This window comes from Podarcis tiliguerta (assembly GCF_965153285.1).
Source record: "Podarcis tiliguerta genome assembly, chromosome: 8".
NCBI lineage: Eukaryota > Metazoa > Chordata > Lepidosauria > Squamata > Lacertidae > Podarcis > Podarcis tiliguerta.
The window spans coordinates 62,347,543-62,365,143 of NC_139541.1; the positions used below are offsets into that span (position 1 = coordinate 62,347,543).

The 17,601-nt window shown below is 48.5% G+C and overlaps 1 protein-coding gene across 1 annotated transcript; it reads left to right on the forward strand.

Annotated features, from left to right (window-relative positions):
• Positions 1–1,640: 1,640 nt before the first annotated feature.
• Positions 1,641–17,078, forward strand: LOC310684273 (metal transporter CNNM4-like). Its single transcript, XM_083455116.1, has 7 exons — positions 1,641–3,267; positions 4,893–5,033; positions 7,834–7,962; positions 9,025–9,194; positions 11,884–11,983; positions 14,986–15,131; positions 16,877–17,078. The coding sequence occupies exons 1-7, from the start codon at positions 1,848–1,850 to the stop codon at positions 16,973–16,975; spliced, it is 2,205 nt and encodes a 734-aa protein (XP_083311242.1). The 5' UTR covers positions 1,641–1,847; the 3' UTR covers positions 16,976–17,078.
• Positions 17,079–17,601: the final 523 nt, after the last annotated feature.

Sequence of the window (17,601 nt, forward strand, 5' to 3'; positions counted from 1 at the left end):
GTCACCCAGCAGCTGCATGTGGAGGAGCGGAGATGCGAACCCGGTTCCCCAGATTACGAGTCTACCACTCTTAACCACTATACCACACTGGCTCTCAGTTTCCATTTGTTGGCCCACACCCAGCCCATCACTGCTTCCAAGCACCTGCTTAGCATCTCAACTGCTTTTCCTGATTCAGATGGAACAGAGAAAAAGAGTTGCGTGTCAGTCATATGTTGGTGATCACTACTTGATTGCAGCTCCCAGCAATCATATAGGTGTTAAACAGCATGGGGGATTAGCTGTGTAGCAACCACTTCCACCTGAATATTAGAATCATAGACTCATAGATACATTTGAGAGTGTATCTCTTGAGAGCCAGACAGCAGCTAAGTGCAGGAACAAAACTGTGGGGTGAATATTTCAGCCAATAATAGCATTTCTGGAAGCATGATAGCCATGTTCAAATATATAAAAGGATGTCATATAGAGGAGGGAGAAAGGTTGTTTTCTGCTGCTCCAGAGAAGCGGACATGGAGCAATGGATCCAAACTACAAGAAAGAAGATTCCACCTAAACATTAGGAAGAACTTCCTGACAGTAAGAGCTGTTCGACAGTGGAATTTGCTGCCAAGGAGTGTGGTGGAGTCTCCTTCTTTGGAGGTCTTTAAGCAGAGGCTTGACAACCATATGTCAGGAGTGCTCTGATGGTGTTTCCTGCTTGGCAGGGGGTTGGACTTGATGGCCCTTGTGGTCTATTCCAACTCTATGATTCTATGATTCAGTAGGGTAACATGCCCTTTTTATGATAAATTGCACAGCATTACTTCATGAGGATGTTAATGTAACTCCAAAGACAGGATCAATCTTCTGAATGATGCCCCACCTTCAACCACCACCACCTCCTGCACAAACTCAGATCTGTTCCAGGACCTTGGAATACAATGATACAAATGCATACTTGGGAGATAGAGAGATCAACCAACGTAAGCTTTAGTAGACATTTCTCCCCCCTAGACTATGCATCCTCCCCCCCCCCTTAACATGACATGCTTGCATTTTGGAACTGTTGGGAACTGTGGATTGTAACTAGTGTTGTGAGTTGACAGGAGACCACTGTTTCCCTCATGGAACTACAGTTCCCAGACTGATTTAACAAACAACCCCTCTGCCCAGGAAAGAAAGAAAAAAATAATACTAGTAGGGTAATAACTTTCTTTTTGACCAATATCTAATACAGGAGTTAGGAATCTTTTCCAGACTGAGGGCCGTATTTTCTCCTGGGTAACCTTCTGGGGGCCACATGCCAGTGATGGGCAGGGCCAGAAACAAATGTGAGGGGAGCAATGTATATACTTCTTAATCTTACACACAGTAGGCTTATTTTACGCACCCTCATCTATAGTCTATTCAAGCAACCAAGAGGGATTATCAGAGTTCAAGGACACATTCCAGTCAGGAGGAAACACTCACAGAAGTGGCAAACTATGGTTGGTGAAGAGGGTGTGGCCTGGGGAGAGGAAATATGGCTGAGGAAAATGTGTAGCCTAGAGAATGACCTGAAGACCAGAGAGATCGGGGGGGGGGGGATTTCTCCCTCAGAGCAAGAACTGGCCATCTGTTTAGGGTGCTGACCTCTGACAGGACCTTCCCCTCTCCCCGCACCATGGAAGAATATATCAAATATCTCCTTCAAGGGTGGAGTTATTTAAGCTACTAGGAAACAGTGTGGCATGCAAATGAGGTGAGTGTGTCTGCATATGAGATGGGTTTATGACATGTGCTTGTACAGCCCAGTGTGTGCACCTAGAGAGTATCTGGAGGGAGCTACCATATGGTGGTACTGATCAAAGGAGCTCTCAAGGGACATGTCCACAATGAACGGTTTGGGGAGTTGCCTGAGCTGGAGGGATGAGGATGCTGGACTGGTACTGCTGCTGCTAAGGTATCTCTTCTTTCTGCTGACGACGTTCCCTTTGCCAGCCACTGCTGGGAATGGGATGTCTAGTAGAACAGTCATTTTAGGCATGAGGGTGGAGAACAGCACCAAACCAGGTACTACAGTCTTGGAAAACGGCATCATCCAAGTGGTGGAAGGAAGCACCATCCGGCTTCGGATCTTCGGCCAGGGCATCCACCGACCTACTTGCCAGAAGTTATACTTTGCTGACTTACCTGATGGGTCAGATGCTAATGCTCATGGGGACCCCTGCATCAAGAAGAGCAGCGACATGCTGGTGAACCCATACTGCCACGAGGTACGGAACACCACCGCCCTGGTGGATGTGTCAGTCCAGATCCTGCGGAAGGAAATCGAGTTCAAGAACTATGTGATGTGCCTGGAAGACAATTCGGGCAAGCCACGGTATTGGTTCAGTGACCGCGATTTGGTGATCCAAGTGATCGAGGGAGATAATTTGAAACTGCCTCTCTGGCTGAAGTTAGTCCTGGTGGTCATCCTGCTGACATTGTCAGGCATGTTTAGTGGTCTCAACCTGGGCCTGATGTCCCTGGACCCCATGGAGCTGCGCATCATCCAGAACTGTGGCACACCCATGGAGAAGAGGTACGCCACCACGATCGAGCCTGTTCGGCGGCACGGCAATTACCTGCTCTGTTCTTTGCTCCTTGGCAATGTCTTAGTCAACGCCTCCTTCACCATACTGTTTGACTCCATGGTTAGTGCAAGCCTTCTGGCTATAGTGGCCTCTACATTTGGCATTGTTCTCTTTGGGGAGATAATCCCCCAGGCCCTCTGCTGCCGCCATGGCTTGGAAGTGGGTGCCAAAACCATTGTCATCACCAGGTTTGTCATGCTGCTGACTTTCCCTCTCTCCTACCCTATGAGTAAAATACTGGACTATATACTCGGTCAAGAAATGGGCCTCAGGTACAACCGAGAGAAGCTGATGGAAATGCTGAGGCTGACCGAGCCGTACATGGACCTGCTGAAGCAAGAGCTGAATATCATCCAAGGAGCACTGGAGCTGAGGACTAAGGCAGTGGAGCACGTCATGACCCCCCTGCATGAGTGCTTCTTGCTCAACAGCAACGCCATCCTTGACTTCAACACCATGACGGAGATCATGGAGAGCGGCTACACACGCATCCCCATCTATGAAAAGGAGAGGACAAATATAGTTGATATGCTCTATGTCAAGGATCTAGCCTTCGTGGACCCAGATGACTGCACCCCGCTGAAGACGATCACTAAATTTTACAACCATCCGGTGCATTTTGTTTGCCACAATACCAAATTGGATGCCGTGCTTGAAGAGTTCAAAAAAGGTAACAAGGTGGAGATCGAGTCAGCTTCAGCCTCCATTTAAAAGTTAACTTTTTGTTTCTCTTTTGGAGCAACTTTTAAATAGTGGTTACCTTTAGAACAGGCCAGAGGGATTGGTCATCATCCAGAGAAAGTGATGGCATAGATTGGTGCCACCATTTTATGGATGACAGAAATGGCCCTTGCATTTGAGGCCCAGTGTCTCCCCAGGCAGAACTCAGATTAATCATAGGAGGTGGGGGTGAGAGAAGAGTTCAGCACCCCCTTATATAGCACCCTGTCAGGGGCAGCCCAACCTGTTTTGCCACCTGAGGTGAAACAGGAAAGTGCCACCCGCGTTGCCACAGCCTTGTGAGAGCCCCACAAGACCTCATGGAGTTCTCGCAGGGCTCTCGCAAGATCTTGCCATAACTCAGAAGTCTCAGCCACTTCTCTTTACTTCTCTGCCGGTGGGGGCACCCATGGCAGCACCCCTTGGATTCTTCCACCTGAGTCGGTTGCCTCACTCTGCCTCATGGGTGAGCTGGCCTGAGCACATCGCTCTCTCATCGTTCTTTGCCTCTGGGAATGACTGCCCTGTAACTTCTCCCACTCCATAGCCATAAGGATGTAAGAAGAGCCTTGCGAGATCAGGCCAAAGGCCCATCTTAGTCCAGCATCCTTTTCTCCTAATGGCCAACCACATGCTTATAGGTAGCCTGCAAGCAGGACCTGAATGCAACAGCCCTCTCTCCACTTGTCCTTCCCAGCAACTGGTGAATCCTATGCAGAAGCAGGTGACTGCAGAATCAGCTACAGGCACTTTAAGGATTGCAGGCAGCTTTCCTGAAGGAACAGGAGAAGGATCTCCTACAGCCTTCCCCAAACCTGGTGCCAATCTCCAGGTGTTGTTTTTCTCTAACTCACAGCCAGAATAGGGATGACAGGAGTTGTGGTCCAACAATATCTGGAAGGCACCAAATTGGGGAAGGCATATATACTATGACTCTTCTTTAAATGCAACAGTTGTCTTAGTTAAAGCAGAATGGAAGCGGGGGATCTACAGGATGAAAGAAAAAGGCATGTCGGAGGTTGGATTGCATTGAAAGCAGAAAAGTCCTGTGTTCAGTCCCTGACACCTTCCATTTAAAAGGGTCAAATACCAGAGATGTGGAATATTATTTCCCATCTGAGACTTTGGAGAGCCACTGCCAGGCAGAATAGGCTGGGCTGGATGGACAAATGGTCAGACCTATAGTTAAGTTTGCTGTAGAGCTGTAAGCTACACCTTGAGAGAAACAGGTTCCCCATCCCCATGAAAGAACATCTGTGGGCCAAAGCCAAGATTATATAACAATTTTATTTAATGGATATACTGGTAACTCTTTAAAACTTTCTTGAAACTAATTTTTATATATATTTGTTTGTTTTTAAAAACACCATCAAATGATGTCTTCGCCTCAGTGCATGGGTGTAGCCAGGATTTTTGTTGGGGGGGGGCAGGACTTTTTAGGGGGCAGAACTGATGTGATTAGTCAGTTAGTTAAGTACTTTTATTGTTTTACTTGATCTAGGGGGGCAGTTGCCCCCTGCTTCTCCCCTTGGCTATGTCCATGCCTCAGTGATATAACCAAAGTCTGCCCCACAGGTAAATCTCACCTGGCCATTGTCCAAAAGAAGAATGAGGTTGAACATGAAGATGAAGGTGAAGTGTTGGGTATCGTGACCCTGGAGGATGTCATTGAAGAGATAATCAAGTCAGAGATCCTGGACGAATCAGATCTCTACAGTTAGGTTCATTCCTAGTTGTTTTTCTACCTATGAAACAGCAGTGTGTGTGTGAGAGAGAGAGAGTGAGTGTGTGAGAGAGAGAGACAGACAGACAGACTCACTGCATTATATTTCCTCATCTTGGGTGTGGGTGGGGAAGCTATGGCCCTACAGATGTTGTTGGACTTCCATTAGCCCCAGTTAGTATGGCCAATTTTTAGTGATGATGGAAGTCCTACAATATTTGGCAGGCCTTGTGTTCCTCACCTGTCTTCAGATGAAGGCTTAACACACACTGTGCTGTGGCAGGTGCAACTGTATTTTGTTCCCACCAATGGTGACTCAGCTAGCCTATCTTGGACCACTGCCATTTCTGCAGAAAACTCTCTGAGAAGAATGGTAGAAGGAAAAGATCATGATCGGCACTAGTTGTTTCCAACTGAATTTTGCTAATTTCTCTTGCAGTCTGCCTAGAATCAATAGTGTCATGAGGTGATTTGGGACTCTGGCCTTGGGTTTAGGGTTACTGAGATACTGTTGCAGGAGCTATAATTGCTCCAAACTGCAATGTTATGAAGCACCAATAGGCAGAATTAAAATAAGGAAATTATGGGCTGTCAAAACAAGGTGGTGGAGAAGCCCAGGACCTCACTCAGCAGAAGCAAGTGAAGGAATACACATTTATCTGAGGAGCCCTCCTGAATAATCATTACCTAACTGCACCACTGCTTCTGACCTGCTCCCAATGGCGACTGGCGCCCATTGGGCCTGGTGGAGCTCAGGGCACTGCAAACAGAGCCAGGGAAAACAACAGGTAAAGCGAATAGTCTTTTCTATGACAACAAAACAGTTCCCCCAACCCATTTCATGGAAGGCAACCTGGTGAGGCTCAGAGGCACTGCCCCACCTTGTCCTCTTGAGGGGAGCTCTCTAGTTGCTCCCCAGTCTTGCCTCATGGTTTGCCCTTCGGTCCTGGCGTCTGGTTTGCTCCTCAACCTTGCTTCCTGATTTGTCCTCCAGTTCCAACCACCTTCTTGGTTCTGACTGCTGGCTTTGCCCCTGGACTCTGATCCCTTTGTGCAACTCCTAGCTCCCGGTTTGGGGCCCCCAGCTCATTAAACTGCAGACAGGTATGGAGCTCTGCTGTTTATCCTTACCTAGCCCTCTGCGTTGCCAGGAAAAAAGAGAAGCTTTGAGAAATTCCAAGTACAATCCAGGTTGCGTGTTGCCGGTATTTTCAAAAAAGGCTAAACTCCATGGATATATCACTCTGAACTTGATCTTGCCAGTTAAACACATTTATATTTATACAAACGTATTTCTTTGGTGTGCTCTGAAGGGACATGATGCAGCCAACATGCTCAAGCTAAGCAGATCTGGGGCTGCTCAGTGCCTTGACGAGGGACCACATGGGGAGTCCTGTGGATGCCATTTTGGGTTCCATCATGGAAAATTTCAAGAAAAGCCTAACTTAGGGTATCGCTGCCACCAAAGGTGTGGTGGGTGGTGTTGCAGGGGGAGGAAAGGAGACACCTCAGTGGTGATACCGACTTTGATACCATTTCAGTATCAGGCAAAGGTCTCAGCTGTTTTATCTCTGCTGATCACTCGGACTGGGGAGACCCACCCAGGGACCATACAGCTCACTGGGTGACTTTGGGCCAGTCACTATCTCTCTGCCTAGCCTACCACGCAGGACTGATGTGAGGATGAAAGGTGTAAGGGGGGAACATCTGGATTTGTTAGCTGCCGTAAATGTACTTGTGAAGGCTGGAGTATAAAGTCATCCAAAAATGTAAAACAAAATAATATCATACTTCAAGCTTTTTGTACGGCAGCTCCTACACTTTGGAACTCCCTGCCTGTTGACATCAGGCAGGTGCCTACACTGTGCTCATTTTGGCACCTGCTTAAAACATTTTTATTTAGGCAAAGCTATCCAGATACATGGATGTTGATGTGTTTTAATATAACTATTTAATTTTAAATATTTTCAGTTACGGGATGCGGGTGGCGCTGTGGGTTAAACCACAGAGCCTAGGGCTTGCCAGTCAGAAGGTTGGCGGTTTGAATCCCCACGACGGAGTGAGCTCCCGTTGCTCGGTCCCAGCTCCTGCCAACCTAGCAGTTCGAAAGCACGTCAAAGTGCAAGTAGATAAATAGGTACCGCTCTGGCGGGAAGGTAAACGGCGTTTCCATGTGCTACTCTGGTTCACCTGAAGCAGCTTAGTCATGCTGGCCACATGACCCGGAAGCTGTACGCAGGCTCCCTCGGCCAATAAAGCGAGATGAGCGCCGCAACCCCCGAGTCGGTCACGACTGGACCTAATGGTCATGGGTCCCTTTACCTTTACTATTTCCAGTTACATGTTTTGAACTGTTTTATTGAGCATTTTAACACTTCTTGTAAACCACTTTTTATTATGAAGAAGTGGTATATACATTTTGTTTTTTAAAAATAAAATCCAAATGTATGTTAGTCACGGTAGAATCTAGCAATCTTTTCGACAAGGGCTAAAGGGGAAGCACAACTGGTGTTGAAATGGGGGGGTCACCCCCTCGGAAGGGGGGACAAGACAGGAAGCTCCCAAATTCCACGTCACTGGTTTCTGAGCCATCTCGCAGACAGCTACCATGTGCTTTCAGATTTTCCTCAGTGATCATGAGGACTAGAAACGTATATGTTCTTTTAGATCCATATGCGACTGCGAGATTCCGCTCTCTCCATTTCCTTCCACTCTTACATCACGTAGTGTGCCCATGGCTGCTTCTGTAACCACACAGTGTAGTGATTCCTTATTGGGTTTCCTCCCTTGCAGCCTACAATCGTACCAGAAGACGAGATGCCAGCCCAAGGAAGTGGGACTTCTCTGCCTTCAAGGGCAATGACACTGAGTTGAAGATCTCCCGTCAGCTACTCCTGGCTGCACACCGCTTTCTCTCTACAGGTACGAGCCCTCAGGGACCACCTGGGCCACTGGGAAGGCGGAGATGGCCATCTAGCATGACCATCAAATCGCTTAATAACTCCTTGCAGGGTTGACCCTGCCGCGCAGCAGGATGAATTGGCCTGTTTCAGGCAGCACCATGATGGGCAAGGTGGGCCTGGCTCTACCATTAGGCAGAGTGAGGGGGCTGCCTCGGGCGGCAGATGCTGGGAGCAGTGAGGTGCTTGAGGACAGAGCCGTGTGTGCCACACCATCTGTCCTGCACATCCTAAATTAGTGTGAACATGAGTACATAAAAAGAGCCGTGCTGGATCAGGCCAAAAGCCCATTGCACATCAGTGCAGCTGCACTCTCCCCATTTGCGATTCCCAGCAACTGGAGTTCAGAATAGGAAAGGACAAGAAAATTGATTCAGTTCACACTTAAAGCCAAACCTACCTGATTCACATTTTCTAAAACAATACAAGAACTGAAACATAGCCATCCTAGAACATTCGTACTTCCTCAATGTCTGCAGCCCAGTTATCCAGCCATGTAATGTGCACAAAAATGCATTGATTGGGGTCAAGTGCCACAAAAATGCATATATTAGTGACAGATGTAAAACAACTAGTTACCATAAATAAAAGTACTGCAGAGGGGAAGAGCGGTAGGACATCAGCTTTGAATGCAAAGGGTCCCAGGTTCAATCCCTGCCCCCAGCTTCCTCAAGTAGGGCCAGGAATGTCCCGTCTGATCTGAAACTTAAAGCCAAACCTACCTGAGTCGCACACATGCATATTCAAACGCCTAGCTCTGTACACATACAGAGTATCTTCCCAATGAGCTGTGTTCCTGCTCAGTTCCTGTTCACTTCAGTGCATTAGGCACAAAAGGATTTTCAGGTAGCTGACGCCCATAATATGTGAGTGCCATCACTCTCCTACTCTGTTCCATCCAACGCCACCCGCCATCTGCCTCCAGCTGGCTAACTCGCTTTGCCTCATGGTGACATGGATCTGGGAAAGGATTTTGCTTCCAGGAAGCATCCTTTGATTCCTGTGCCCTCTCCTTGTCATGCAGAGGTCTTGCAATTTTGCCCGAGCCTCATCTCCGAGAAATACCTGCTACGTCTCCTCAAGCATCCTGGTGTCATCTGTGAGCTGAAAATTGATGAGGAGGACAAGGAATCTCCCCAATATAACTTGTATGAAAAGAACAAGCCGGCAGATTACTTCATTCTCATTTTACAGGTACTTTGTTGGCACTTCCTACTCTCTCTGCACAGCCAAGGAAGCACCAAGTTCATGACCTAACCTGTGGGTCATCAATGCGGCACTTTTGGTAGCCAAGGTGCCCACAGATGTCTTCCTGGTGCCTGCTGGGTCCCATCTTTGTGCTGAAACTTGGAAAAGGCCTTCTTTAGCCAAGGGGTGGGGTTTACAGCTAGGGAGCAAAGACAGCACGCGTGTGAGGCCCACAACAACTTCTATGGTTTGGCATGAGGGCCCATGGGTGCAGAAGGTCTGGTACCCCATGCTTAGGCTATAGTCATGTATCCAGACAAGACAACTCTCATGGTCCCTTCCAACTGTAGTTCCATGATTCTGTGACTCTGATAGTGGCAGGCCAATTGGAAGAGAGCCCACCTTAAAAGCCTTATCACTGGTGGCACTCCATGTGGCATGTCAGTACCAACTGTGTGTCCTACAGCAACTGTGTACAGCATCTTCAGGCCAATGTTGCAGAACACAAGAGGGGGAGGGACCCATGAGGCCATCTGGATCAACCCCCTTGTGTAGGAGGAAATGTGCTCACCATCATCCCTAGTGGGGCATGACACACTACAGGATATATATAACTACACACCGGCATACATGTATATATATGCAGGCATACATAATACAATAGGAAGGCCACTGCTGGACATCTAGTCCAACCAAGCAAGCTGGAAAACCAGTATACACACAAACATACACGCATGCATCCAAATTAATTCTATTAGTGATCCTGTGTAGGGTAATAATTGGTGCCATAACAGGAATATGCAGCTGCCCCATACAGGGATTGGACCTGCCACCTTTGGCAGTTTGTAAGAGGCACTGAGCACAAACCCTCCATTGTAGATGCCAAGCAATAAACCAGGCATCTACTGCGAATGTGCTTGTGCAGTTCACATGGCGCCGACCATGTGGCCAAAACCAAAATGGCGCCGACCATGTGATCACAGCAACATGGCGCCGTCCATGCATCAGGGACAAAATTAACACCAGCCATGTGTTGAACTTGTGTCCCCAAGGGGGGGTTAGTCTGGATGCAGCCCCTCCTCTCCCCCTCCCCCCAAGGAGGCCACTGCTTGTGGACCCAGCAATCCGCCCGTCAGCACCAGAATAAAGGAAGCCCAGCATTGAGGAGGAGGCGACAACAGGCACCACGACATTGAGACCTGGGCCATGTTACCTTAAGAGTAAAGGTGGGTCCAACTGTGGTGGTGGCCCAAAGGGCCCCTGTAAATCCTTGAGTGTGCTTCTAATAGAAAAGTTAAAATAACCCGTTATGTACTTTATGAAACTGATGATTTTGCAAATGGTTGCTGCTCCCCCCCCCCCCCAATTGGGGCAGGAATACAGCTAATACAGTCATACCTCGGGTTAAATTTGCTTCAAGTTGAGCACGTTCAAGTTGTGCTCCGCAGCAACCCGGAAGTAAGGGAGTGTGTTACTTCCGGGTTTCACCGCTTGCGCATGCGCAGACGCTCAAAATGACGTCACGCACAAGCGCAGAAGTGGCAAAAAGGGGCTCCGGAACGGATCCCGTTCGTATCTAGAGGTACCTATGTATCTATGTGAATCACAAAGATACAGCTCAAAGCTAGAACATAAGTTGCTACATGGTGCAAATGGCTACACGTAACATAGGTTCCCAACACGCACACTAACACAATGTAACAGAACATGGTGGGAATCAGAACTTAATCAGCAGAAATTGCCAGTGCTTACTGCGCATGTGTATTAAACATGAAATGAGGTAATGATGTATATGATTGGTGGAAACTGAAGTGCTTTGTTTGAAATTTTATAAATACCACTGCCTGGACCACCAGGTGGGGTTGCAGTTTTGCGGAACAATCCGACTGTGACCTATTGCTTTGCAATAAACAAGACTGGACTCCTAACTCCTCACGTTTCTGAGTTTTATTGGTGTAAACTCAGGAGATAAGCTATTTTCTGGCTTATAACAAAACAACGACCTTCCTCGCTGATGCTCTGACCAGAATGGCTGACCAGCATTGACTGCAGCTTCCTTTTCTGGTCCCCAGCTCTGGCCCCAGGGCCGCAGCCAATTGGCTGATGGTGCCGGTTACATGGATAATAATGATTATAAATAAAATTCATTAAAAAAAAGATTGGTGGGAGTCAAAGTCCAGCAACATCTAGAGGGCCACAGGTTCCCCATACCTGCAGTACTGTAAATAATAATAATAATAATAATAATAATAATAATAATAATAATAATAAATTATTGCAGAAGCATAGAATTGTAGAGTTGGAAGGGACCGTGAGAGTCATCTAGTCCAACCCCCTGCAGTGCAGGAATATTTTGCCCAATATGGGTCTTGAACCCATGACCCTGAGATCAAGAGTCTCATGCTCTGCCCACTGAGCTGTCCTGCACAACAGAGTGATAGCAGCTGGTTCCTACTTAGAATTAAGGAGCAGCCCTTCTTTCTGGGCCTATCCTACGCATGCCAAAGCTACCAAGGCCATTGTTTGAGAGATATGAATAATGCTTGTCTGCAATGCTTTCTTTTATTGGGTTTCTTGGGAGTTACTTCTGCTTGCCATGGGATGGAATGCTGTGAGATTCCAGATTGGGTGCTACAGGTTGACCCTTCTCTGACAAATCAAGTTTAAAGGTCCTAATATTGCCTCTCTGTTCCAGGGAAAGGTGGAGGTTGAAGCGTGCAAGGAAAACATGAAGTTTGAGAATGGACCCTTCTCCTACTATGGAGTCATGGCCTTGGGTACACCCATCCAAGGAGGTAATCTGCATTCCTTCTCCTCCCACAGTCAGAAACTCTCCCCACTTGATAGTTTAGGCCAGGGGTCAGCAAGCTTTTTCGGCAGGGGGCCAGTCCACCATCCTTCAGACCTTGTGGGAGGCCAAACTATATTTTGGAAAAAAATACGAACAAATTCCTATGCCCCACAAATAACCCAGAGATGCATTTTTAATAAAAGGATACATTCTACTCATGTAAAAATATGCTGATTCCTGGACCTTCCGCAGGCCGGATTTAGAAGGCAATTGGGCTGGATCCGGCCCCTGGGCCTTAGTTTGCCTACCCATGGTTTAGGTTGTAATCCTAACCACGTCTGCTCAGAAGCAAGTCCTACTGAATTCGATAGGGCTTACTACCAGGTAGGGAGATAAGAATACATCATTTTCCATTATGTCTTCTATTTGTCTCATGCATCACTGTTTCCATTCCACAGCAGTTAATTCTCCACTAAAAAATGCATTACTTGCCTTTCTGCTGCAGCAAAATTACATAAATTATGTTGCTATTACATTATTCCACCCCATTTATTTCAAGTCAAAAGAAACACAATGCAGATGGCAGGAAAAAATGATAAGTATCCATGATTTGCAGACTGGAAGAAACACAAGCACACCCCAGGTTCAGTTGGTAGAGCATAGATGGGTTTTCTGTGGGAAAAGCAGCAGGGCAAAGGCAAAACCACTCTCACCCATGCCTAGAAAATGTGGGACAAGCAGAAAACCTCTTGGATCCATGCTTTCCAGGCACAGGACAAGCGGAAGCATGGGTGAGCCCTATGAGCATTTGGTCTGATTTGTTTGCGGAACAGTTTACAACAAGGAACATGCATCCTAGTTTTCTCGTGGGCAGGGGCAGAGGAAGGGGTGTGTGGTGGGGGCGGGTCACCTCAGGTGTCACCACTGGGGGGGGGGAGGGACAAAATGCAGCGTGCCCTGAGCCACGGAGCACGCCCGAGCCATGCATCTTTTCTGGGAGTGACGCAGTGGCTTAGGCACCTGCAGGCTCTGCGCTGCCCCAAACAGTCCTCCCACCGCCTCCCCCCAGCTGTAGAGTGGCTGAGGGGGAAGCAGACAGACTCCTTGGGGGCCCCACAGAGTGTCCTGACCTGCCTGGCCCCCGTCCTGTGGGCACGTGGCCCTGCCCCCAGGTACAGGGCATGTGCACCGCCCCAGGCGCCCGATCGACTTGCTCCACCGCTGCTCATGGGGTGTTTATACATCTTTTCATTAATCAGAGGCCCCAGGTTGCCCCTGAGACTGAGGGGGCCCGGCATGTGATGCATGCGAAACATCACATTGTCTGGAGGAGGCCAAGCACTTTGGAGGAGATGAGCACTGAAGCTGTGGCGCTGCACGCCCACAACGACCCACACATGCAATGCGCACCGGCCTCCCTCAACAAATATTGAAGCGGCTGAAGATACCTCAACCCCCTCGAGTTGGCACACCTGCCGTTAACCATTCAGTCCACACTCTCCCCCCCCCCCCATCACTTTTTTGGCTGCAAAAGGTCAGGTTTGTTTTAAAGGTGGATTTGTTGTGCCAGGACAACAGTGCAAATTTGGTCGTGATGGAATTGAAAAGTAAATTTTCTGTGTGTGTGTGTGTGTGTGCACAAAGTGGATGAAGCAGCAATTAGTCATCTGTTCCTGTGCATTTTTGGAGGCTGGCTATTGCGTACTTGGTTTGCACCATAGTCTGGTGCCATCTAGTGGTTTAATCTGAGCAATTCATCCATCCCCAGTACAACATTCAGGGAAGGGCCCTTGAGTTTCCCTGAGGGTGCCAGACCTTCTTGCAGCTGTTTCCCAGACAATACAACTCCCTCTGGCTCATCATTTCTGCTATCTCTCTCCGTCTTGGTTAAAAGAGTCCTATAAGCAAGTAGTGCTCAAGCATAGGCATGAAAAGTCTAGCACAATGTTGCTTAACCAACCAAAACAATCCCACCAATAAAGGTAAAGGTAAAGGGACTCCTGACCATTAGGTCCAGTCGTGACCACCTCTGGGGTTGCGGCGCTCATCTCGCTTTATTGGCCGAGGGAGCCGGCGTACAGCTTCCGGGTCACGTGGCCAGCATGACTAAGCCGCTTCTGGTGAACCAGAGCAGCGCACAGAAACGCCGTTTACCTTCCCGCCGGAGCGGTACCTATTTATCTACTTGCACTTTGACGTGCTTTCAAACTGCTAGGTTGGCAGGAGCAGGGACCGAGCAAAACCATCGACTTTCTGATCGGCAAGTCCTAGGCTCTGTGGTTTAACCCACAGCGCCACCCGCGTCCCTTAATCCCACCAATACTTGCTGCCACCCCCTGTTCCCCAGACCTGCTATTCTCAGTGACCAGCACTCTAGGCAGCCGCCTAGTATCCCCTAGAGACAAACCTGGCTGACTGTTGTGGGAGAGGGCTGACAGCTGGGAGAAGGAAATGGAAATAGAACACAGCGTCATATTGAATAGCAGCACTTCACAAGGCAACATTTTGTTGCAGGTTCCAGATCTATATCCTTCCATCCATGGCTTCTAGTTCCCCAAGTTGTTTCAGGGGCCTCTTTACAGGGATTGTGTCCTTGGCAAGGAGAGACTCTGAAACACAACAGATGTGGGACACATGCGCATAAGCAGCGCTAGCCTCAAAGCAGCACCAGTCTCCCCACCCAAAAAACAACAGAACACCCTTTCTGTTCCCAGAGGCTGCTTCTTGCAGATTGGAACTGTTTGTGTCCAGTTCAATGTTCCCTCTTGTTCCCTTTCTCTTGGATACACTTTCCTAGGCAGGACCCTGGTCTGAGCCCCTCCCCTGCTACATAAATGTGACTTGCATTTCTAGCTTCCTTGGGTTGGTGGAAACATGGTTGAAGGCGGTTCAGCAAAAGTAGATGGAGCCTGGGTGGGTTGGTGGGCCAAGGGAAGAAGCTGGGGAAAAGACCAAGGGGAGCAGGCTGGAGCGTACAATTCTCACCTCACTTTTCCCCATGTGCAGGTATGGAAATCATAGGCTCCCAGATTCGCATGAGCAACATGCAATGCTTTAGCATCACCAGCACCAACCAGGTCCTCCCCAGCAACAGCCTACAGTACATGGCAGACTACACTGTCCGTGCTCTCACTGACCTCCTGTACATCAAGGTGAGGCCTCGACGGATTTGTTTGACCCCCGAAAAGGAGATTCTGGGTGAGGTGAAGGGTGATAGATGTTGGTATATTCATTCATCTATAACAAGGGTGGGGAAACTTTAGCACTGTTGCTTTGACAACTCCCATCAGCTCTAGCAAGCCTAACCAGTGGTCAGGGAAGATGGGAGCTGTAGTTCGGCAGCATCTGAAGGGCCCACCTCTGATCTAGAAAATTCCAAAGCTGCCCTCAGTTGAGAACACAGCTTCAGCTGGATTCACAGCCATTTCCTTTTCTCAGGGGCAAATGGAATGGAATGGCAGCAGACCTGTGTGAAGACATGGGTCTCCCAGGACATTCCTCTAAGGCAATGGGATGCAAGGGGCATGACTAAAGCACCTCTATGCAGGTCTGCTCAGACATAAGTTCCACTGAGTTCAATGGGACTTCTTCCAGGGTAAGCATGCATAGGACTGTGGCTTTGCATTCACTTTTTGCAGGGTCATAGCCCCACCAGTGAATATTTTTGTGTACTAGGTGGAGGTCAAAGGTGTGGTTTAGCATTTAGAGCTCAGGCCCAACCTTTGCTTTGTAACCAGCCATGCTGCTCAGGGCAGCCATTTGCTGTTGGCACCTGCGGCCATGTCTCAGATTTCCAAATGTCCCCCTGGTGACCAACGGTTCCCAACCCCTCATAGCTCATTCTCGAAACGGTCTGTTGAGGCAGGAGAGGAATGCCCTCAGGTTATAAGAACTTGAGAATGTGGTCACATCTCTCATTATTTTTAAAGTATTCCACTGCCCATCTAGGCTTCACAGAATTGTGGGTGGTCTCCCTCCTCCCAGAGGCGGAGCTAGCTGCTCCGGCACCTGGAGCAGCGCACATGCTGTGCCTGCGGGGGCGGGGCTAGCCACCCACAGCAAGCGTCCCTGGGGGGCGCCGCCGCTGTGATGTCACACCCCCTCAGGGATGACACCTGAGTAATACTGCACCCACTACACCCCCTTTCCTCTGCCACTGCCTCCTCCCACTTGGGCAGTTGATAAGGCTTCTCTTTAGACACCTATTTGCGGGTGGGTGTAAACTTGATGTTTGCTACTTCTGACTTCTTTGTAGCTTATTCTTTGGCCGCCTGCAGTTCTGTGGGAGAAGGGGCTGAGCTGCCACCTCAGCAGCCCCCACCACACCATTTCTGGCCAGACTACCTGTGTTTACATAAGGCAGGAGTGAGGAATCTCTTTCAGTCGGAGGGCCTCAATCCCTTCTAGGCAACTTCATTGGAACCACATGCCAGTGATGGGCAGAGCAACGAATGTGAATGTTTACCTTTTATACACCAGGCTGGTTTTTACTCACCCTCTCTCTCACACACCTCTGTTTCCTCCATCCAGGCAAGAGACAACCATTATCAGAGTTCAAGAATACATCCCAGCCAGACAAAAACACTCAGCCTGCACTGTCCTTGCGTGTTTTTACCTGGCTGGAATGCGTGCGTAGGCCTGGGGGAGAATCCTGAGGGCCAGATGGTGAGGGCTTGGAGGGTAGCATTGCATAGCCCTCAGCGGTCCTGGGGAAAACAAAACATCCTGGTATTTTGCTTGAGAGCATGGTGGCCATTGCAAATCTCCTGTGTTGGGTGGCTTAGCAAATTAAATAAATTGTAATAATAGATAGGTGAGGTCTGGTTGTGCATGCTGGATGCTGGCAGTATGTTTCTGGAGTAATTGCTTTCTCTCTCTCCCTTTCTCTCCAAAACAGATCACACGGAATCAGTACCAGAACTGTCTTATGGCCTCACTGGCGGAAGTCAACGCAGCTGCAAGTGCCATGCCGCAGGCTGAGACTTCTGCTGACTAGAGTCAGTGCTCCAAAGTGTAGCCCAGGCTTGAATTGTCTAGAGTCAGTGCTCCAAAGTGTACCCCAGGCTTGAATTGAATTGAATGAATCTTTATTTGCGTCAGCCATCGGCCATAGCAATCTTTCTTTCTCTTTCTTTGGCGATCACTCATAGCCAAGTAAGATCGTCTTCCATAAACACGGTTTCAACAATGAGTCCGTAAGTGGCTGTGGAGGCCAATTCTGGATCCACACATCTTTTCACAGTGGGGACATTGGTTTCTGGGCAGGAGTTGATCATGGTTGGATTTGCCAAGCGTCCCTTCCTCTTAGCATGTTTCTCCCTTGTGTCCTGAGTTCAAGTGTCTTCAAAGCCCATAACACCTTTCGTAAAGGCTGTTCTCCAGTTGGAGCGTTTGCAGGCAAGTGTTTCCCAATTGTTGGTGTTTATACTACATTTTTAAAGATTTGCCTTGATACAGTCATTAAACCTCTTTTGTTGACCACTAGCATTACGCTTTCCATTTTTAAGAGTAGTTGCTTTGGAAGACCGATTATTAGGCATCCGCACAACATGACCAGTCCAACAAAGTTGATGTTGAAGAATCATTGCTTCAACACTGGTGATCTTTGCTTCTTGCAGTACA